The 23,699-nt window shown below is 40.0% G+C and overlaps 2 protein-coding genes across 3 annotated transcripts in view; both read left to right on the top strand.

Moving 5' to 3' along the window:
- Window positions 1-2,347, top strand: part of LOC134866345 (collagen alpha-1(XI) chain-like) — a 78,255-nt gene extending 75,908 nt beyond the window's left edge. Inside the window, exon 67 of the mRNA XM_063886459.1 lies at window positions 682-2,347. Coding sequence (XP_063742529.1) covers window positions 682-828 — 147 coding nt within the window. The 3' untranslated portion in view covers window positions 829-2,347. The remainder of the gene's footprint in view (window positions 1-681) is intronic.
- An 8,707-nt stretch (window positions 2,348-11,054) lies between these two features.
- Window positions 11,055-21,688, top strand: LOC134866160 (noelin-3-like). Of its 2 annotated transcripts, XM_063886153.1 has the most exons (7): window positions 11,055-11,368; window positions 11,399-11,502; window positions 14,176-14,319; window positions 15,480-15,635; window positions 15,966-16,185; window positions 17,083-17,189; window positions 18,921-21,688. In XM_063886153.1, exons 2-7 carry the CDS (start codon window positions 11,434-11,436, stop codon window positions 19,596-19,598), a joined length of 1,374 nt encoding a protein of 457 aa, XP_063742223.1. In that variant the 5' UTR covers window positions 11,055-11,368; window positions 11,399-11,433; the 3' UTR covers window positions 19,599-21,688. The 2 variants fall into 2 exon arrangements, with proteins under 2 accessions (XP_063742223.1, XP_063742222.1); XM_063886152.1 differs by having other exon boundaries at window positions 11,055-11,502.
- Window positions 21,689-23,699: the final 2,011 nt, after the last annotated feature.

Here is a 23,699-nt window from a genome sequence, read left to right on the forward strand (position 1 = left end):
TTTATATAGTCAGATACAGACCAAAATAATCGAGGGATTGGGAGAGTTTAGAATTCGAATTTGCTTCAACGGTTGGTAATAACAGTGGAAGTAGAGCTGAAATTAAGCTTTTAATTCAAGGGTAAAACTTTATGATAATCGATAGGTGGTTGTGTTGCTTTCCTGTTCAGCTTTTAAATGTTTGAAAGTCACATGAAATGTAATATATTTGTTTTCGGCTATTTTACAAACAATGTGAAGATGTTACTTTTGGCTTTAGGAACCTGTGATGCAGATTTGACTTTTTTGTACTTTTTATGGATCTAATTAATATTCACGAAAACAATCATAGGTTGCACACCCTTGCATGTAAGTATATTGTGTTTAGTTTTCTATATAGCAATAGTAAGGACTTTCTCCCCGAAAACAGAGACACCTTTAAATTCTTTAAAAAGTAAAATATGAGAAAATAGTTTTAAAAAATGTCAAATTTCCAGAGCCAAGATGACATCTTCATTGTTTGTTTTGTTTGATCAGATTTCCAAAAGGTCAAGATATTTTATTTACATCGATGTAAACAAAAAAGCAAATCTATGAATTTAGAAAAAATTATAAATCAGCATCCGCTTGTTCAAAATGAAGATAAGATTAACAAGGTATTTCTTTATAACTGACTGACTTGCTGTTCTTTGTGTTTTGCAGCTGAAGCAGGGCTATTCAAAGTCGGTGATGGAGATCAACACTCCCCGTATCGACCAGCTGCCCATCATTGACGTCATGCTGAATGACTTTGGGGAATCCAACCAGAGGTTTGGCTTTGAGGTCGGCCCCGTCTGTTTCCTCGGCTAGACACACCCCTACTCCCCGCTGAAGGACAGGGTCAGAGGGTACATATTAACACCCACATGCTGAGATCCGACCACCTTAACCTTCTCTCCCCGTGAATAAAAAAAAAAAAAGAATCTGTGTTTTCTTTCGTTGCCGAGAAGATCCACTGAAGCCCCGGAGAAGAAGAGTTGCCCCTAGGCCCTGTCATGAAAGCGCTGACCCGGGGAAGCTACTCCTCGCCCTTGTAGGGCCAGAATCACATGACTTTAACTTACATGTAGGAATGGGAGTGACATCAGGAAAAGGACATTTGATGCCGTGGCGGACAGTGGCGCGCTTTCAGCAACAGAGAGAGGATCCACTCACCCCAAGCCCCTTCCTCCCTCGTCCTCTCCCTCTCCCCCACCACGCCTCCCTCTCTGGAGCTCCAGGTGCTGCTCTGAATACAACCACAGAGGTGATTTTATGCAGAATCACAAAACACTCAAGGTGCTACAAAAAAGTGCTTTTTGATGAAACTGTAATTATTATTATTATTGTGTATAATATTGTTCCTTCCTGAATCCACTCAATTTGCATGTGCTCCAGCTCTTAGAGTTTAAGTAAGTATTTGGTAAGCTATATAGGAAAAAATCCGATGAGTATATTTGATGTGTGTTAAAAACAAAATTGCTAAGAAAGATGTCTTTTGAAAACATTCCAATTTGTAAGTACAAAATAATCCTTTTGTAAATAATATAACTTTCATTATTTGTTTTTAATAAGAGCTAACTAGAACATCACACCTAAGTCTAAAAGCATTTTGTCTTTTTCATGACATGCCAGTGGGTATGCCCATTAGGATATTAAGCCATAATAAAATGAGATATTAATATAAATATTGTAAGAAAGGGCTTATTCTTCCAAACTTTATTCCCTCAGATGTTATATTGTACCTTTTACAAAATGTGGACATATTTGGCTCGTCTTCACCCATGTTTTTATCTTCAATCACATTGTTTGTAAAATGACTTACCTAGAAATTCATTTTATTGGAAGTAAAGTAGTCCCATTGTTGTGGGGTCTTTACCACAACCAAGAAAACAGCCCCCTTGATTTTGTTATTTGTAACAATGAACCAAATGTTTGCCTTGACTTGTTCTTTCAAAAATATTAAAACTGGATTCTGAAAAATGTTGGGTTGAATGTCTGTATTGTTGGCTATTTGAGTGCAGATATGATAAGTGTGCTCTTTGTGATTCTGCGCTGCCTCATACATATTACCTTCCTACGCCTTGATAATTTAAGATTAGGAGGATTAGTGGCTCCGAGTGTTTGGCTCCCTGTGATTGATTCTGCTGAGCCCAGGCGCTGTGATCGCTTCCACTTGCTTTCTCTGACTCAGATTTGCCTTTGCTCAAGATCTGTTTGCATCTCCACCTCTTTAGCTTAGAGCTATCATAGCATAGACTCCAGAGTTGCTTTCAAACCTGTGTAACTACAGTATGTCTACAACCTATGTACAAATGAAATAAATGTTTGGTGCTTTGCCAAATGCACACTGCAATTGTTTGCATTCACTTATAGCGTATCCTATATGTACAGCCAAAACTGAGTCTGCAGTACCAGTGTATTGGGACAAAATGCATGGTCACACAATTCATGCTGGGAAATACAATCACTGGATAACAACACTCCCTAACTGCACCACTGGCTTTGTAGAAAAATACAGTTATACCATCATTACAGTATATTACAAGTTCATTGGATTGTACCACCCTAATTATCCTAAATGGTTTATATGTTGTTAGGTGTTTTGAGGGACTGCAGTCCAAAAGACATACAGTAGAGGTGGTGTGATATCTTGATTGCTATTCTTCACAGTCAAAACACATTTCATCATATGTTCAACAGCAGGAACATTTGACAGTGCTGTACAAGAGTCGACAGCAAATGCCAATTAAAGGTTACATATATATGTTATGATAGCAACAGATATGGGAGAGATTTTACAAACTACTCCAAAATCAGACTGAATAGAAAAGTATGAATGGAATTGATCTACATATGGAGGTTTTTGCCTGACCCTAACCCATGGTAGGAAAATGTTCAAAATGAGCCACAGCATGAAAACATCTTTCAACGACGACAAAACCGCCAAAAAGGTTTGTTATCAAGCTCAAACATTGCAATGTTAATGACCATTGTTTGATTAAGCATGTCACAGAAACTCCCCTCACACTAACAACCGTGTTAAACATAATAACATTCTCTCTCTGGCCATTTCATATTCATGTCCCCTTGGCTAACGTCAGCATCTTTACAGCAGACTAGCAGTTATTTTCAAAGAAAGTGAGTTGGAAGCAGAGTCAGAGTAACTTATAGGAAGTTAATATTTGTTTGCATTATCACACCATAGAATTATCTTCAAAGAATCTATTTAATTACTGGTATTATCTCACCAGGAATACTAAACATGGCTCGATCTTTCGTTAAAGCACACCCAAAGTACAGCATTACAAAACTACCGTGCTCACGATATTGGTGTTGACAAACACACAAATCTCTTATATTTCATCTTGTATTTTTTGGCTTTCTGAAAGATGTTGGAAACTGACAGAAAAGCTCCGAGTGTGACATTCATAGACCTGGATGCGTCATAAGATTGCACATGTGGTGATGAATGAGCTACAATTTTTAGATTAATACAGGCTCACCTGTTTTTGATCTTTGCAGGCAATGCCGGGGTGGCAATGGTATTATCCGGGACCTTTCCCGGCCCAAACCATCGACCTGGCCTGATTGGCCCATGGGGAAAATAGTTGTAACTAATTTTTGTCACTTATCTTATTCTTGCATTAATATCAATTCAACTGTAGTCTGCATAAATTCACCATTGCAGCGCAGCCGCCTGCTGCATCACAGCAGATTAAATAGGTTCTACCATGTAAGGGAATTCTCTCCTCCCAAATGTTTCAGATGGTTTGGCCCACGGCTCGTCTTTTAAATAACAACGGCGCGAAACAGAGCGCGTCAGTGATGGAGGGTAGAAAGAGGCCAGGTGGAACGGAGAGGGCTAAGCTGAAAAAAAGACAGGAGGTGGCAGCCAAATGTGCCAAATTGACAGATATGTTCTCAAGACAAGCTGGTAGGTTACTGAGAGATATGGATAATAGGCCTGGTTGTGAATTTGATCAAATAGGCTATAACGTGGCGAACGTTTGCAACTCAACTGTCATCTGACTGCTTTTGTTGTTAAATATGTAAAATCTCACAATTTACATGATTTAGAAGTGTATTCCTATATTCAAAGAAGAACCGAACACTTTCTTTACATTCCAGTTCTGATGAACAATTGCTTAACGCTTTATCACACTGTATCTCCTCATCAACTGTAGCCTGCATTCCCACAGGCGCGCACATGTGGTTACTTACGCAATATTAAATAGGGACGATCACATTTGTTGTTTGATATTTGTTATTAAATGCATCTCAAACATGCAATTAAAATAAATATAATTATTTAGAAGTGCTGTAGGCCTATGCAAATATTGTACATGGTTCGCGTGTGCAGGAACAGGGGCAGCGCGAGCACGTTGGGGTGTTTAGTTGCCTTTTTGAATTACTGGAGAGTCTGCACGCGCGTTCTATCCGCGGGAATCAGCATCATGTTTCATGTTCAAGCCTTCCCCTCCCATTTATTATAATGTGAGCTGAGCCCGCTCAGACCCGTGCAGGGAATAGACTGTTCTATTTTCAAGTTGCAATGAGCACTTATCCGGACACCGCGCGGGCACGACGCTTTGATGTGAAAGGAAGAATCTGTTTTCTTGTCGATTTCTATCCATTTCGGACTGAGCACGAATGCAGATGCAGAGATGTTCACGTCCCGTGCTTGCTGTGTGTAAACGAACCGAACACTTGCTTTACATTCCATTTTTCCATTTTTTGACAAACAGTTTCAAATGTGCTGTCACGCTTATCTCCTCTGCAACTGTAACCTTTTTCGTCTCGCCGTCATATCGTGCATTTCCACAGAGGCGTGCACTCTGTGGTTATCAACTCACTATTAAATATATTTTTTTATTGTTATCGATTGTTTTCTAGCAACAGCTCAGCAGACCACTTCCAGTGCTACTGATGATCCCAAGGAGGGCACGACTACTGAAGGGCCAGGTAGAGGAAGATACTGTAGTTAGTCAAGATAGACATTTGTGATGTAAAATATTGGCATAGAGAAGAAAACCATGGTAGGGTGGTAGACTAAATCATGCAAATCATTTAACACAACCACAATTACAGTAAATAAATAAATGAATTAATCAGTGAATAAAAGGATAAATAAAGTGTGTCATGTTTTCTAGCAACATAGACAACTCTTAATGAACATTTTCTGTAGCCTCAGAGGATCAGGTGCAGTCTGAAGGAGAATGCAGTAGGCATGGAGAGGCCAGGACCACAGAGGAAACAGGTAGCAGGATTTAAAACGAACTAATTACTTGAAATGCATCAAAATAAGCCCAAATGAAATAAGTAATCACTTCAATCAATAATTAATCAATAATTGTCTATGTGACTAATTGCTATAATATAGGAGAGTCAGATGCTGAGAGGGAGGCTCGAGGAACCTTAGAAACAGCAGGAGTGCAGCAGGAGATCTCACAGGCAGCCAATAGCATAGATGAGGAGGCATTTGATTATTTTTCTCGTCCTCAGAGACAAGACCTACAAATGTTTTTTAGTTTCCATCCTCAGCAGCCCACAACACCCCCTGTAGCCAAAGTGTTCTACAACAAACAAGGCACCAACCGCAAATGGTTGACTTTCAGTGACAAAACAGAATCACTGTACTGTTCTGTTTGTTTGGCATTTGCGCCACCTGCTAAAACAAACAATCCCTTCATTAAGGGTTGTATGAAGGCATGGAAACATATCCATCAGCGCATTGAAGAGCATGAACAAAGTAAGATACATAGGAATTGTGCAGATGCTTACTTTCTGATGGCTAAAGATGCAAATGTAAACAGCCTTTTGGCAGGCAAACAGATGTCTTTACATCATGAAGTATTAAACAGAAGCGCCAGGTAATGGAACGCATTCTTGATTGGTTATAAGTCATTGAAACTCAAACATTTGCACCGACTTTGAGAGTTATAAGAAGCCCAGAGTGTGCTTTTAATGTTGGTAACACAATGAAACTGATGTAGCAAAGAAGAACTTGTTTGGAGTCTTTGCCAAAACATCAGAAAATGACAAAGAATGCTTGAACTCAGATTATCACGTTCCCTTATTACTGCAATTGGGGTCTCAGTACCTAGTGTTATTGGACAACAGTGCTGGCACATCATCCGGGTTGCAGACAACTGATAACACTTGCCCTCTGACTTGCTTGTGACAAATACATACTTTACGAGTTTACGGGATGACGATCCCTACATACTCTAAAGTTAAAAGTGTGTATTGGTGTTTGGGGATGCAGTCAAAGCATACATGTAGAGGTTGATGATACTGTTGCTACTGCACAGTGAAGACATTGCAAAATGTTCCTGCAGGATTTGAGTGGTCAGGCACAGGAAGATGAGCCAATAAGGTACATATATGAGAGCAAAGATATGGAAATTTCATTACAAATGAGTCCAAAATAGAGCTGGAGGACATGATTTTGCAATAATGTGTCTAATTGCGGTTTTTCTGACCTACCCATGTAGATAATTTTCGCCACAGCATGTAACATTTTAATCGGTGGCCTTAAAGGGTTTGACTTATCAACTCAACATTGCATGTTAATGACATTGGTTGTTCATGTCAAGAAATCGTACTAAAACCGGTAACAATATTATGCTGTTTGGAGCAATTCACTGCAGAATCAAGCAGGGAAAGGAAATTAAAGCTTGAAGTCAAATAGGAGGATGTTTGCTTGGGTAAAGTAAAGTCTGCTTCCTCACTCTATCCAATCTCAAATCATGCTTTAACTTTAACCCGCTACTCATTGCTGCTCTGTTTGAACGCCCACTTTGGTCAACATGGATAAATAATTCTGTCCAAACTCCACTGCTGCTGTGGGCTGCAGTCAAATAAGATGAAAGACAGTTTCTAAAAAAGAATAGCAGATAAAGGAGAAGGAGAACTGTTAAATCTTTCCCTACTTTTAGACATTTCTCCACCAATTTAATCTTCTCCAGGGTCATGATGAGCTGGACCCTATCACCACATGAATTAAGTCAGAGGACAAGAAAGCCCCGCTGAAACTGTCTGAGGGCTATCTCAGAGAGACAGATGATCACATTCAAAGTAACGCACAATTCAAACTCTCTGGTTCATCCAACGTAATCAAAAAAGCAAACAAAAGAAGCCCACACAATAAAACAAACAAACAAAAGAATGTGTCACCTCACCATATCTATTCTCATATTTTTCCTTATAAAGCAATTCCGATTTCCTGTACTATCTTGATTTCCCTACTTGTCATTAGCTTAAGGTAAATTAACAGCGCTGCAAGTGTCTCTTAATCACCTATTAAAGCTTTTTTGGGGGCATTTCATCACAATCATTTCTACTCTGGGTATGTTTCATAAAATGTGCTAATTGATAGCTATTGTTGGCTGGAGGAGTTGCGGTGATAAGGCATGTAATATTTCTTTTTTAAATGGAGAGTGGTGAGCCTCTCTTTGTTACATGCAGAAACTGAGTAAAATAGTTCCAACATATGTATATGTACATACATCAGTATGGCTAACGTACTGTGCACAGGCTATATTATTAATCTCTTTTACATGGACAAGGATTTTAAATGTACTGTAGTTTTGGTCCATTTTATTTAATTAATGGGTATTAAAGCTACAAGAATGCCGTTAAATAAACAAAGAAAAAACACACAAATGTGATTGAAATGTTACTCGAAACAGAAAGAAGAGAATATAAAAAGTAAGACATTGTATGGCAGTGATCACTGATATATTTCCAGTAAGAAAAGGAACATTTTTCCTTGTTATGGAAATGCTGTTTAACTATGTTCACGTCTATTTCCTTTTATTTGAGTATCCCAAAAACACTTCAATGGGTTTTACAATCTGTACACTATACAGTAGCACACCCTTTATCCTTAGACTTAGCTTACATTGCTACTAACAACGCAAACGTCACAGTAGGGACTGCTGGTTTACCTACATACCAATGGGGCCAAAATCTGGAAAGCTAACAGTCCTCAAACTATTCAGAGTGAGGGTTCACGGCCCCAACTGTTTAGATAAAAAGCTAGAAACTTTGTGAACTGGAACAATTGGGTAAGCTGAAGCAAAAGAGTGAGAAGAACAAGTGCACACACTCCTGTAAAAAGACAAAGTGACTTGTTTAGAATTGGCAGCATCGTGTAATTTGCAGCTATTAGACAGGAACACCATAAACACTCTGTATCGACTGGTGTCTCCTTTGTCGCAATATAATTGCTTGTTCTCGCTGTTGATATTTTTTTGAATACCAAGAGACACAATACATCTGATGTGTTTACAGCATAAACCCTTTTCCATACTCTATTGATTTCACACTCCTTCAGTAAAAACACTGTAGCAATTTTGAAAGTGTATTCGAACTGCAAAGGACACCCCAGGCTCATCATCCGTCATAAGCAATTTGAAGTGGATTTAGCAACAAAGAAGGCAGCAGCCACTGTTAGTGCCGGAGAGAATCTCATCAGGGATGCAGGTCATGGCTCACAAAAACCCTTTGTTCGAGTGTGCCAAGCAACTTCTGTCTTCTTCTCCTGTCAAAGACACTCCTGGAGTTCAAGTATTCCCTGTTCAAACAGTTTCACTGGAAAACTCTCCAACAGTACTGTGCTTCACTGCCCAACCCATCACCTCTTCCCAACCTGCTGCTGATCCTGACAGGGCCTCGAGACACCGCTACACCTCGGCTCTGCAGTTTACACCACCTGTGCTCATACACACCTGATGTGCACATTGAAGGCTTGCTACCCTGGCTCCAAAATGGTGGAACAAGCTCCCCATCGATAGCAGTACAGCGGAGAATCTGAATATCCAGTTGCAGACTGAAAACCTACCAGTTTGCCTGCGCTTTGACCATTAAATCTAGCAAAAAAACCTAAAGAAACTCTAGTACAAGCACATTTCAAATGAATGCACCAGAACTAACAATGGTTTGACTTATGCATCGGTATTTCTCTTGCTGTTTCTGAACTTGTTTCTTCTTGGTTTATTGCAACTTGTGTAAGACCCTCTGGATAAAAGCATTAGCTAAATGAAATGTATCGTTGTTACCATAATGAGAATCTGGACGCCTCACCTACTCGCCCTGTGTCTAAACTAAATATGTGCTCCTAACCTGACAGAGCTTTGCATCCTCCTGTCTCGTTTGCTGCCTTTGAACCGCCAAAACAAAGACTAAAAAAAGAACAGATCTGTGTTCTTTCTTAGAGATTGATTGGCATACAAAAATTTAAAGGATTCTCACCAGGGCGGAGTTGACTCGTGCAGTCAAGGACATTGCCCCTTCGGCAGGTGCCTGTGAGCACATCCTCTCGGGAAAGGTCTGGATGGCAATCAAAGTCTGAAGACTTGGCTCCAGTCAAGAGCAATTTAGGGGATCTGAATGTTCAAGGCATGTGTGATAGAAAAGATCAAATATGCCAGGAAATGAGATGCCCACCAAAAAGGCAATTTCTCAACTAATGATGTATGTTTTTAAGACTGTAGGAGTCCACGCAGTGTTTTGTAGTGTGTCATGTCATCCTTATGAGATATAAACTCAGGCACCGATGTTTGACTACCTTTTTATGTTCCAATACTGTCAAAGACACTTCTCCAAATGCTGCAGACAATCTTCTTGAACAACTGTAAAAAAAAAAACTGGTAACTTGTATACAGAATGAATGTCATACCAAAGTAGCCTGAAGCACTTTTACTTCATTAGTATTTTTCCGGCTTACTTCAAAAACAGCAAAGTGTCTGAAGGTTTATGTGCAGTCAAACATTTGCCAGTGGTCTCATATAAATCTTTACTGAAGTTAACAGCTTGAAAACAAAAGGCTGAATATAAAGCTGTGCGTCTTACTCCTCCACAAACTGTGAACTCTATCAGTATGCAGAATGAACGCTTCATTGCTTTAGCCGGAGAAAAACAGCAACAAACCACACAAAGCTTCGTTTCTATTGTTTATGAATGCATATGGCATCTTTTGGATTCTTATAAACTAAGACAGTTTAATGAGAGACAACGCTTTGGCCCTTACATGACTTTTTTGAATGAAAAATTATACCATGACTCTTTTAACCTTTTCTATATTATGACTTTTAATGAAATGTTTATGACCTTATACTGGGACATTTTCCAGGACATACTACTCACATTTTGTATCATCACACAGTATATTATGGATAATGTTTGTCAGACTTTACTATGACACATTTTAAACTATACTATGACTTTTAACTACATTCTTCGACACATCATACAATAAAACCTGATGACTTTTTATGGAAAACTATTCTATAGATTTTTTATGGAATACTAAATAACCATTTACGACGATTAATGGCTATTAATAATAAACTATGACAGTTTTAAGGACATATTATACTGCCACGGTGTATGTTATTTTACACTTCAACATATTGCATGTTATGATAGACTATAATGTGACATTCAGACATTTCATTTGACATTATATTTGACTATTTAAGGCTTTTTATGGCAAAATGAACTCAAAGATTTTAATCACATAATATAATTAGCTATTTTATGAAATGTATGACGCCTATTTTGCTATGACTTTATATTTGTGTATGGTTTACCACACCATTATGTTTCTATACTTTTCTATAAGTTAAACTATACTATGACACTAAGACATTTTGTTATTGTATATTCAGTATGTATAATTGTTTTCTTTTTCTTGCTATAAATTGGATGCTTGGAAATGTTTGTGGTCATTGTTTGTAAACTCAACCTTTAGTATCAGTATCGGTTCAGTTTGCACCAAGCAGGTTACCCATCATCGTCAACAAAAACAAAAACAATGCTTGCCATACAAAAGTAAATATGTGTTTTTTCCTGCTGCTATAATACTATCCAATCCGCTCGCGCGCTCTCACTATCTCACTATCTCTCCGTCTTTGCGCGTGCACCCGGGAACAAAAACGCAGCGGCAGCTCTGCACTCGTGCCTCTTTCTCTTATTTTCTTGTGAATACCAACAGCTGCAACTTTTGTCAGCAGACAGCTGCGGGTGGTTCCTCCTCTCTCTCTCACACACACACACATACACACACACACACACACACACACACACACAACAAGCTGGACACATTAAAAGTCGAGAGCGCGGCAGCTGGATGATGTCATATCCGTGAAGAATTGTCCCTAAACGCAGCGAGGTTTTTCTCTGCATGCATCCCCACAAACTTTTCTCCTCTCGTGCAGTGGCGACGTTGTTCCCCGCTGCCCAGGGGACGAGTGTATGGCTGTGCCCCCCTCCTCCTCCGCAGAAGTCGTGTTTTTCACCAGCGCCTAGTAGACTAGGTGGCGCGAGCCCACGGGAAGAAACTTGCGTGAAAATTGTTGTGAGCGTCGCGGAGGAGGAGGAGGAGGAGGAGGAGGAGGCGGAGGAGGGAAACATACTGCAGCCGTCAGGATGTGGTCTCTGTCCGTGGTCCTGAACCCGCTGCTGTTCCTGCTGCTGTTCGGATACTGCCCGTCAGTGGTGAGTTCACTGCCCTCTCATTTATCTCAGAAAAGAATATAATAAACTTCAACACGAGCATGGGGTGTTGCGTCCTTGTTTTAAACTCCACTTGATTGGGGATTTTTTCAGTAAGGGTGGAGCATTGCACAATGGTTGGTAAGTGACCAACAGAGAGAATGAGTCATTTCAGGTTGTTTGTTTGCATGTTTGGCTGCTTCTTTGCTTTAGTCACTGTAGCTTGTACACAATCCAACATTGGCACTGTGGCACAAATGGCACAAATGGTGTGGGGGGAAAAAGATTTCTCAAACAATACAGACTTTAAAAGAATAGAGAATTTAAAGTGGATGTAGAGGAAGGTGCATCCTCACAGCACTCATGTTTATTGCCTACATTAACCACATAGCGCTGATATTGATCCTGGAGCATTGCCAGGCATATAAGTCACTTTTAAGGGAGAGTTCAATCATTGTAAATAAATAAATAAATACAACATAATTTGCTGCTGTGAATTACATCCAAATCCCCTTCCCAGAAAAAAGCTGCACTAAACATCTTGGCAGGCATTGCCTACACGCATATCCTCTCTCTCACTGATTCAAGTGAAATGATTCGTGAATTTCTGTTGCCATTTTTTTCATCATGCAACCTTATCTATTTTTTTTTTTAAATGTGATACTTGTAGGGAAATTGTCCTGCTAGTATAACCTTTGTGAAATGGGAGATGTATCACAAATTAGGAGGAGCAGCTTGCAGATCACCAAGCCATTTTCTCCAGAAAATTGGTCGATTAGGTTCAACCCACCCTTGCCGAGTACGATCTCTGTGAAAGTGTCTTGGTTGCTGAGCAGTGTCCTAACATACTGTATCACCTTGCCATGATTGAAAGTCATGTGCAGAATTAATGTCTCTCATTTCTGCACAAAAACAGTGACGTTTACAGGACACTCAGAGCGGAATACAGATCTGTTAAAAAGTCGAAATTAACGGCACAAACAAAAGAGGAACCAGCTGTCTGAATGACTTAAATTACAGAAAACCCCTTTGTGCAGAGTTAGAGAGTGCATCTGGCTTGGCTGAGTGACAGATTCATTTAAAAAAGGGGAAATGTGAGAGTGAGAAAAGGGGGTAAGGATGTGCGTCACTCAAGAGACAGAGGAGAAAGACCGTTTTTAGCAGAATAGTGAAGCTGGCTTCTTTTGAGAGCCATTCAAAGCAAGGTCATGAAAATAAAGAGCTAAAAAAAGTTAGTTCTCCTCTTTTATTTAGTTTATCTTTTATGAAAGAGATGCAGATTCCAGATACAGACATTTGGTATCTCCCATACTTACAATGTAAATGCATTATATATTTTCCTATGCAATTTGCAGAGTAGTTTGGCTCATCGTGACATTGAGCATTAGTGGCGTTTAATGGCTTTTATCCTTCGCAAACTTTTCCGGCAACCAATAGTATTGATGACAAAGATCAGGCCTGCCGTGCTCTGAGAACACCTGAAACAATTATCGTACAATCTGATAATGCCAACTTTAGATAGTTGTGCTGGGAGAGGGGCGGAAAGCTCGAGAAGTATATATATATTTTTACTTTATGATAACAAAGTGAAAAGAAGATGAAGCAGATGTGTCAGGTGTTTAAACCCACACATTACTACATTGTAAGAATTTGGTAAGCTATTTTCTTCTTCAAACATAAGACTTTCCTCTGGCAGTAATATTACTACCGAAAAGCAGTCTAATTTAGCAAAAATTAAAAATCTAACTGAGCTTTTTCCCCCGTGAGATGTCTTAGCTCTGAGGGGCTATGATCATCCCTGGCGGATTTCAAATACTCTTTAAACTACTCTGGCTGACAGATTGGATGAATGGGAAAGGGATGCCTGCACTTTGAAAAAAGGGCACTCTTTTCTATCCACAAGTTTCAAAGCCTGCTCGATGCCAAAGTTCACATTCTCATATTATTCTGCGGCCAGATTGGGTTTTAGGATGCAAAACAAAATCCAAATAATGGTTGGTCGTCTGCCAAAGAAGCCGGTAGTGCAGACAATTTACAGTCCACAGTCAAAGGTTGCCAGCATTTGGCTGGAGGCTTGTGATAATTTCCTATGCTGAAAATAAACAGTATTTTTGAAACACTGATGCTGTTTGAGTGGCGGACAGCATTCAACTTTTCCAGCACTGAAACTTTGATCAATATTTGGAGCAAAGTCATTTTTACCGTGTGCGCATTGGTGATGCTGCCTGAACATATGCTGCACTGGCCTACAAAACGAAACTTGTTATTCTTCAAACTTTAAACTATGCTAGGGAGCATATTGAATGTAATAAGGAGTGGGAAAAGCTCCAACAAATCAGGTTTATCTGCATTTCCCTGCAGGACTTTCATATCAGGCCTAGAGAGAAGAAACAGAGGAGTTATTCATCAAGGCCAGGAAAGACTATTTATTGTTGAAGAGGAAATCACTGGTGAAGATATAGTGTGGAGGAATATATTACAAGCAATGTATTCTTTAAAAGCCCACACTTTTTTTTTGTATGTCAGTGGAATTGGCTGTGGGTACAGAAGGGAGAATAAAGGGTGGCCCATGAGGTGTGTGTGTGTGTGTGTGTGTGTGTGTGTGTGTGTGTGTGTGTGTGTGTGTGTGTGTGTGTGTGTGTGTGTGTGTGTTTACGCCTGTGTTTCTGTATGCAGACCATCAGGCCAAAGGAGGGGTGGCAGGTGTACAGCTCCGCTCAAGATGCAGATGGGCGTTGTATCTGCACGGTGGTGGCACCTGAACAGAATCTGTGCTCCAGAGATGCCAAAGGCAGACAGCTCCGCCAGCTACTGGAGAAGGTAGGTGCACAGTGTCAGGCACACACACACAAACACAGACTCGTAGAACCCACACTTTTACTGTAAGCAACCATCACATCACCTACTCTCATAGAGAAATATCACGTTGTTTCCCATCTTTATTCATGCTTCTTTGTTGCCATAATCCCTTTGAGAGATTGCGCCAGTCGGGTTCATAACCCTGTTTTCCTCTTCTGAATATATTACATGGATGAAATCAGCTGGCTGAATGGATGCTTGAGAACACAAGAACGCACTCCATCCCACCTGAACAGAATTGGAGGGTTTTTGTTTAGTTTTGAGTAACATATCATTCAAGGCTCTTTCTGATGTTTCTAGCATTATCAGTATTCAAGCTTTTGATTTCTCTCAGTGACCTCATAAGAAAATCAGCTTTTAAATACTTTGTTCCCTTCTTACATCTACCATCATGAATTTAAAGATATTTTTCCCTGTGACAGTAGTGATTTATCTACAAACAGCCCTGCACTGGAGTCACTTTCCGCAGTCAGTGTGCCATATAACACGGCTCTAGCCTACATTTTAACACTTTACGCTAAAGGTTGCTCTCTGTCATTCACTGGGAAACTAATGTACTAAGCTGCCCGAGGGCTTCAGTAGGGCCGTTTCAGGATCCCTCTACCAGAGCCAGAGCCGTATGCAGGACACAATGTGTGAGTGTTGTGCCACTTTGCTAGTGATATGCAACAATGATGTTGGCTGGTTAGAAATAGAGTCAAAGGGAGGCAAGAGAAAGGATTACATTTCTTCTTGTTCACATGCCCCATAAACCTAGTAAGCTTTTGTCACACTAGAGAAAGAAACTGTGATGTTTTTGTGTCAAACATCTTGTATGAAACTTGGCAGATTTAATAGTTAACCACTGTAATGAAATATATAGGTAATAGCTGATAGAAAACAGAGAAAGATAGGAGCTATAAAACAGCGATATGTCCATTTAAAATGCAGTCAATGCTTTATTCAGCTCACACATGGATGGTTAAAAGACAATCTTGTTGGAGGTCAAAATGTTGATTTGTTCCACGGGAAGTTAGAGCATGGCAGGGCACTGAACTGCTGAACATGGAGGACATTTTAATCTGGTGGTGGACGAGGGAAAAAATAAAATCAATGCTGCGCTGTTTCATTCCTTTCAAAAGGTGCAGAACATGTCGCAGTCAATCGAGGTGCTGAACCTGCGGACGCAGAGGGACTTTCAGTACATCATGAGGATGGAGAGCCAGATCAAAGGACTGCGGTCAAAGTTTCGACAGATCGAGTCTGACAGGAAGACGCTCGTCAACAAAAACTTTCAGGTTTTTTCTCGTTTGATGTTAAACTTTTAGAAACATCACAGGAGAGGCGGTGGAAGGATCTCCTCTAAAGAAACCTGAGAAGCCTCTGAATAGATGAATAGATTTCCTTTCTAAAATCAAATCAGACAAGATCAGGTATTTTCCCACTAATATAACAAGATCCAGTTAAAGCATCATAATATATTTGGAATAGATCTGCCCGTAGAGTCTTGGAGTCACATTTATTCAACTACAGAAAAAGGGGAATATACAGAGGAGACAACATGCTTCAGTTTTCTTCCCAGCTCTAGAGATTTGTTTTTGCAGCGGTGTATTCTTGTTGTTTTCTAGGAGTTAAAGGGGAAGATGGAGTCCCTGCAGCCGCTGATCCCAGTCCTGGAGCAATACAAGACCGACGCCAAGCTCATCTCCCAGTTCAAAGAGGAGATCAGGAACCTGTCTGCCGTGCTGATGGGCATCCAGGAGGAAATGGGAGCCTACGACTACGAGGAGCTGCAGCAGAGAGTCCTAAACCTGGAAAATCGGCTCCGCAACTGCATGAGCAAACTCAGTATGTCCATCACATAAAAAGCAGACACGCATGGTAACCACAGATGATCCGATGGTCAAGGGATCATAGGATAATTTCTTGCAGCTTGTTGCAGATGTTTGATACAGAGCAGGCGGCAGTAGTACTGCAGTCTCCTGTTGAGCAGACCTCATAAGAACAATTTTCAAAGCTAGAAGTAAAAGGAGGTTGCAGGAAGAAGCTTGACAGGATTACTCTGGCTACTAATTTTAAAAAAAAAAACGTTCCTTCTGGTTCCTTCCTTTCCCTTCAAGGGTTGATCTTTAACTCATGTAATAAGATCAATTTTGCCTCGAGAGCAGCTTTGCCTCTCATAAATGTCTGCATAACTAAACTCCCAATTTGCCAACTGCCATGTCATCAACACTGATGGAACCTGTCAAAGTTTCAACAGGAAAAAACTAACATGTGAATGCTAATGGGATGTGGCTGGAAGTCTGCCCGAGTTCAAGATGATCACTTAAGCATTAATTGTGCTTTGAATATGAAGAGTAAGTAGAAAAGCAGTTAAATACTTAATAGGGAAGTTGCACTCGTGCGTGCAAGTGATGGCCTGTTAAAGCACAATTAAAGTGTCTGGCAAGATTAATTAAGTGCAGCTACTTTAAATATAACAACATGTGGGATAACTCTGACACATAGGAAGAGGTTTTACTAGTTATACAGTGCAAGCGTCAGGTTATCCTCCTCATTTCTATAATAGCAGAAAAAAAGCATGTGTCTTAATGTCTCAGACTCCTTTGTTTATCCGTGAGCCACAGATTGCAGCGATCCAAAGCCTTGGGATTTGTTCCAATTCTACCAACATAACGCTGGCTGTAGTTTGTGTCATGTGGAGCTGGTGCATTATGTAACCAGAGCTGTGTGATGTGTTCGCAGCATGTGGCAGGCTAATGAAGATCACTGGGCCGCAGACTGTGAAAACTTCAGGGACCAGATTTGGAGCCTGGATGACCGACCCGCAGGCGTCTCCCAAAAACAACAGGGTGAGCCAAGTTAATGGTGTTTGCTGTGTGCTGTTATCTTTTGAAGCAACACAGGGTGGTTTAAAAAATGTAATTGAACTGCAACCCTCCTGTTGTTCAGTAGAAGATGTAATAGAATTACAATACCATTCTCACTGAAACTTTTTTATACTGCTGGGATCAAGCATAGAACTTGATGTGGCTTGTAGGACATTGTGAAATTCCTTAAATGAATGTGTAGTCAACACATGGCACAGGGCCTTCATATCACACCGCTTAAACGGGAAAGTAACTGCCTTTAAATACACCACATGGTTGAGGATTTTGTCAATTATCCAAAAAGCCTTAGACACATTAAAGGCCAGCCAGTTTTTAAAGAAGAGAGACGAATCAAAGAACACAACAAACTAGTACTTAAAACAACCACGCAAACAGTCACACAATAGAGTCAGAGAGAGGATGATTACCATGTGGAGCTTTAAGAAACAACTTTTGTTCAGTGTTACTTGCCAAACTACGATGTGTGTATCCTTGAGGCTTAACCTAACACGTCAAACACTTCTCTCTTCATATGCATTTGCAAAGCCAGTTTTTCTCTATTTAAATAAGTGCAAAAGCACTCTGTGAACCCGGCTTGAAATAGCTTTTTAAGTCAAAAAATTGTATTTACTTATATTTTGTCTGGCATAACATTGGATACATTATGTTAGACTAAGTAAAGGTGTTTAACATAATTACTCTCTCTGCTTTGTTGGAATCCAGTGAGTGATTGCTGTGCTATTTGACTTACTTCATAGCAGTGTCTTCTGCCTTCTGCCAAAACGTTTTCATTTTTTTTGTCAACCCTCATTTAGTCGAACAACATGAAGCAGTCATTTGCATTAAGACACCTGCCTCCTTGTGCACATAGAGTTAAAAATGCATACATGTTAACGTAACAGAGGATTGGACTACTTCTAGAATCACTGATCAAGTGGACTAAATGGTAAAGAAGAAGAAGAAGAAGAAGATTCAACTTTATTGTCATTGCACAGAGTACAAGTACTAGGACAACGAAATGCGGTCTCTGCATTTGACCCATCCTAGTGTTAGGAGCAGTGGGCTGCCATTATGTACGGCGCCCGGGGAGCAGTGTAGGTAACCAGTGTCTTGCTCAGGGACACCACGGTGGCACTTGGTCTTTCGGGGACTTGAACTGGTGACCTTCCAGTTCCCAGGCAAACCCCCTATGGACTTTGCCACCACCGCCCTAAATGGACTGCATTTACATTATATAGCATTTTTCGAGTTCTATCGACCACTCCATCAATACGTAAATATTAAAAACCTATTCAATTGATGGAATAAAATCCTCAAAACCATATAAAAAACATTATCCATGCCTAAAAGTCCAATCATTAGTCCTAGAGTTGTGTACGTGAACCACCTTCTGTCCTAGTTGGGTCTATTCAATACCATTTCAAAAAACATAAAAGGTAATTGGATGTCTGGCCTCCAACAACTGTCCGGTAGGTCTTTTTTTATGTTCCCTTTTATGAAGCTCTTGTTTCATCCTTTTTCTTTCAGTAAAAGCCCTTTTTTTCTACACTTTTGATCAAGGACATATGACATGTGTGACATTTATTTGTATTTCTCAGGTGATGATAAGGTCACCCACAACTGAATGAGTTAAGATGTTAGTACGTTTATAGGTGGCACAATTTCTTATGAATAATCATCACAGGAAGGCTGTCTGTATCTATTTGTCCTCAGGTCTGGTACATGGACAGCTACACCAACAACAAGATAGTAAAAGAGTATAAATCCATCCCCGATTTTGTGGCGGGAGTCGAGTCGAGAACCTACAACCTGCCTTTCAAATGGGCCGGCACCGACCACGTGGTTTACAACGGCTCCCTGTACTACAACAAGATGCAGAGCAACATCGTAGTGAGGTACAGCTTCGAGACGGGCCGCGTGGTCACTCAGAGGGCGCTGGAGTCCGCGGGGTTTCATAACGTGTACCCTTACACCTGGGGAGGCTTCTCCGACATCGACCTGATGGCGGATGAGCTGGGCCTGTGGGCGGTGTACGCCACTAACCAGAACGCGGGGAACATCGTGATCAGCCAGCTGAACCCGGATACTCTGCAGATCCTCAACACGTGGGACACGGAGTACTCGAAGAGGAACGCCGGCGAGTCTTTTATGATCTGTGGGACGCTCTACATCACTAACTCCCATCTCACCGGTGCTAAGGTGTACTATGCCTACTCCACTAAAACCTCCACGTACGAGTACACAGACATTCCCTTTCACAACCAGTACTTCCACATGTCCATGTTGGACTACAACGCCAGGGACCGCGCCCTCTACGGCTGGAACAACGGCCACCAAGTCCTGTTTAATGTCACGCTTTTCCACATCATTAAGACTGAAGACGACTCTTAAGGGGAGGACAATTATGAACTGTACACGTAGAAGAGATTATGAAAACAAGGTAAAAATGGATTGTTGCGCCTGAATGTTCTTATAAATGTTATTTATTTATTTATGACATTCTGCTGATTTGTTTTGGGCATTATTTGTAAATGTTTTACCGTTATCTTGCTATTTGCCTGTTTTCATATGAAAAGTTAATCAATTAAGATATTCTCCATGCGAAAACTTAACATTTTCTCTTCAATAATGAGTGGCCTCATAAATTAAAATGAGTGCATTTATGAAACATTATTTAATAATGGAACTAATAGCAACTTTTAACACAAAAACATACAACTTCATTTCCACAGTCCTTTTCTCTACAAAATGAAAGCTTTTTCCGGGACAAAGTCTACATTTTCATAATGCTTTTTCTCATTCAGTCTTGATTTTATTCATGCCCACTAATGTATTCATACTTTTACTGTGTTCACTAATTGTTCGTTTTGTTTCCTTTCTTTCCTTGCCATTTATTCATCATCTTCTGCTAATTCATTCCCGTCTCTCACTTCCTCCATTTGGCTTTCTAAGTAACGTGGGACTCTTCCTTTCAAAAGTTTTTGCACTTGACCTTGTACAAGACAATGAGAAATGTAGTGAATCATGATAATGCACCTGTATAGATTCTGTACTTGGCTTTTGTGTGTCTATGAAGATTCTCAGTCACCCGGTTCATATTTATGTCTTGAAGTCAAAGTACTTCAGCAAACAGCAAAACTGGTTGCCTTTTATTTAGTACTATGAGATGTTGGCTTTTTTGTAACTTTCAGCAAGTTTGTATGCCTTATTCAGTGCGGTTTGTTCTGTGAGCCAGAGGATAACAGCTCTTGTGCATGAATGTTGGCTGTCCTAGAAGCATTTTTACTGTAACTGTACATCTGTGTTTTTTGTATCCGCACAACATCCCATTTTCCTCCTCTCAAACTATATTAAATGGTTTATTTATACACACAACAGTAGATATCTTTAATAAGCTTTAATCATGTAAATATATACATAACCAAAATAAAAAGTATTGTTTTCATTAAGCCAGTGCACTGTGTATCATGTCAGAAAAATCTAGAAGGAGACACTGAAATGCCTCAAATATGGAGTAGCACTGCTCTATAATTTAATGTGACAACACTTGAAATTATAGACCAGGGTGCAGCAATGCTATTGTGCCAAAAAATGGTTTCCATTGTCCTCTAAAAAGGACACAGTGACTGAGGATTTTTGATCATTTGCGTGACTACTTCATTCATTTTACGTCGCTGTAAATCTTTGTCAGGGCTTTTTTTTATTTGCTGTTTTTCTGGTTACATTCAGTCATTGAACAAAGAATCAGATCTTTCACTCGGGTAAGAGTAACTATACCACAAGGAACAAATGCTTTAAACTAAAAATGTTTAGAAAAAGTACCAATAGTAAAGTAAAAATAATCATGATGCAGGATGACAAAATCTACATCGAAATCTATATACACTGCCTGGCCAAAAAAAAAATCACAAGCCTGTGGGGGCAGTGCTATGATCTGGGGTTGCTGCAGTTGGTCTGGTCTAGGTTCAGCAATGTGCCCAAAGAATGAGGTCAGCTGACTACCTGAATATACTGAACGACCAGGTTATTCCATCAATGGATTTTTTTGTTCCCTGATGGCACGGGCATGTTCCAAGATGACAATGCCAGGATCCATCGGGCTCAGATTTTGAAAGAGTGGTTCAGGGAGCATGAGACATCATTTTCACACATGGATTGGCCCCCACAGAGTCCAGACCCAAACCCGATTGAGAATCTTTGGGATGTGCTGGAGAAGACTTTGCGCAGTGGTCCGAATCTCCCGTCATCAATACAAGATCTTGGCAAAAAATTAATGCAAGACAGAAATAAATGTTGTGACGTTGCAGAAGCTCGTGGAAACGATGCCGCAGCGAATGTGTGCCGTAATGAAAGCTAAAGGCGGTCCAACGAAATATTAGAGTGTGTGAACTTTTTTTTGGCCAGGCAGTGTACATTTATATGCACTGCAACATAGTAAATGAGTCATTAAAAGTCTCAAATCCTGCTGTTGATATCTGATTCACCTTTAAACTCCAAACACTATTTTGGACATGAAAACATAATATTAGTTTTTCCTTTGGTTCTAGATTTGCTCAAGTAAAATACAAAAGAATAATGTGCTGTGAAGAAAAGTGAAATTATCTTCCGCCTTATCTTTTTCTAATCATTCTAAAATAAACACGATAATTGTTGTAAGATAGAAAGATAAGAAGAAGTGGACAATATTTCTTGTGCTGATAATGAGAATCTGAAATACCATCTTGACGAGACACTGAAATCCAAGAATAGATGTTAATTATGAAGGAAATGCAAGTCTTGAATCGACCAGATTTACCAAAAGCATTCTTGTTATGTCAATAACTGAAAGAGTGGAAGAATTTGAATGATTATATCTGATGTTTCAGTGAACATGAAATAAACCTTTGCCTCCAAGGTCATCATTTTGTGAAAGATGTGGCGAGTGAGATACTGACGAATGTGAACAACATTCAAAAAAGTGAAATCTCCTGTGATGATCAGGATTTCTCTGCTCGGTACAGGAGAGCTGTCACACCCTTTGCAGTCTGTGTGCTCATTAGGGAGCTTCACTGTGGCGAGGAGGTGTGACTGCACAGTGTGTCATGACCTTAAGGACATTTTTAGCCTGCACTAGCTGCAGCAGATCCGTCAGCATTGTGTCCCAACACTACGCACACATACAGTACACAGAAGCATGCACACACGGGTTGACACATGGGTATCCACTGTTGAACTTCTCCTCCAGGTCACATCAACGCAGGTTAGCCAGACAGGAAGCAGCTCAAAGGTCAGAGAAGCAGCCACGGTAGCAACAGGCCTTGGGATGGATATCCGGAGATAATGATCCCTGCAGTGCGCCGATGCCAAAGACCTCCCAATGTATTTTATATATATATATATAACTCATATGTTTCATACAGCATCCGGAGGCAATGAATCTGGATTGAATGACTATAACTCAAGTCTAGTACAGCATGACAGATATGCAGGAAGATGTCAGGGTTCTGTTCAGGCCTGACAGGAAATTAATCTACTGCTGTTCAAAAGTTACAGCACTAGCATCTATATGAAAAGCTCCTTTAGGCTATAGCTCAATGGACCACTGCCTGCCAACCCACTGACTTTAAAACTTTATTATTGTCTCAAAAGAATGAACCATTTTTATGTGGATCCACAAACTAATAGCAAACCAGTGTGTTTCAGGCAGCTCCTCACCAGGGATTTCCTGTCACAGGATTATGAAGTCCAAACTCAATATCTTCCAGATGACAAGCGACCTAAAACTGGATAACCAATCCAGATGAAATCCTTGAGGTAGGATAACATCAAACACTATGTAATTGGGTACTTATATTGACCTAATTAGTTTATATGAACAGATTCCTGTCGACATTGGAATTAGCTTACACAATAATTACATTTCTTTTCTTTCCATTGATGCACCACCAACATTTAATTCTCACTAGTTTCAGAACTCTATTTGCTATGGTTCTGTATTTTAAGCAAATTATACATGTATGTTTTATTAACCTAAATGTCAAACCCAGAATAGTGAAGGTGATATTTAAGTTGTATTTCTTTTAAAAAGTTAGAATGTGTTTCCCCCTCTTTGTTGCTTATTTACTCCCATCATTTGATGTTAAAAAGAAACATATGAAATCAAGTAGTATAGGGCTTTAAAATGAAGCAGCAAGAATGTGTGTGCTATCCTAAATGATGTAGGCCTCCAGGCCACTGTATCACCTGCAATACAAACAGACTATCCTATAAATGAGAGCGTAGTGTACCTTTAAATTAACTTTAGTTCAGTTTTGGTCATAATCTTTCAAAACTTGACTGAAGATGTGAACCATTTCAGCAATGCTCCAACTTTTGGGGTTGGTTCTTCCAGGATAAATTGAAAATAGCTGCATGGAATACGAATCGGTGCGAGAAACAACGTGCAGGGAGAAATAAAGATAATGGAACCGCAGCAGGAGTGGATTTATAGAGAAAGACAGCACAGAAACGGAG

Source organism: Eleginops maclovinus, chromosome 6 (genome assembly GCF_036324505.1).
Source record: "Eleginops maclovinus isolate JMC-PN-2008 ecotype Puerto Natales chromosome 6, JC_Emac_rtc_rv5, whole genome shotgun sequence".
NCBI lineage: Eukaryota > Metazoa > Chordata > Actinopteri > Perciformes > Eleginopidae > Eleginops > Eleginops maclovinus.

Excerpts from the sequence above, each read along its gene's own strand:
- LOC134866160 (XM_063886152.1), top strand. The coding sequence starts at position 11,434 with ATGTGGTCTCTGTCCGTGGTCCTGAACCCGCTGCTGTTCCTGCTGCTG. Across the intron at positions 11,503-14,175 it reads TCGGATACTGCCCGTCAGTG|ACCATCAGGCCAAAGGAGGG; the intron begins GTGAGTTCACTG and ends TTCTGTATGCAG. Across the intron at positions 15,636-15,965 it reads TCGTCAACAAAAACTTTCAG|GAGTTAAAGGGGAAGATGGA; the intron begins GTTTTTTCTCGT and ends GTTGTTTTCTAG.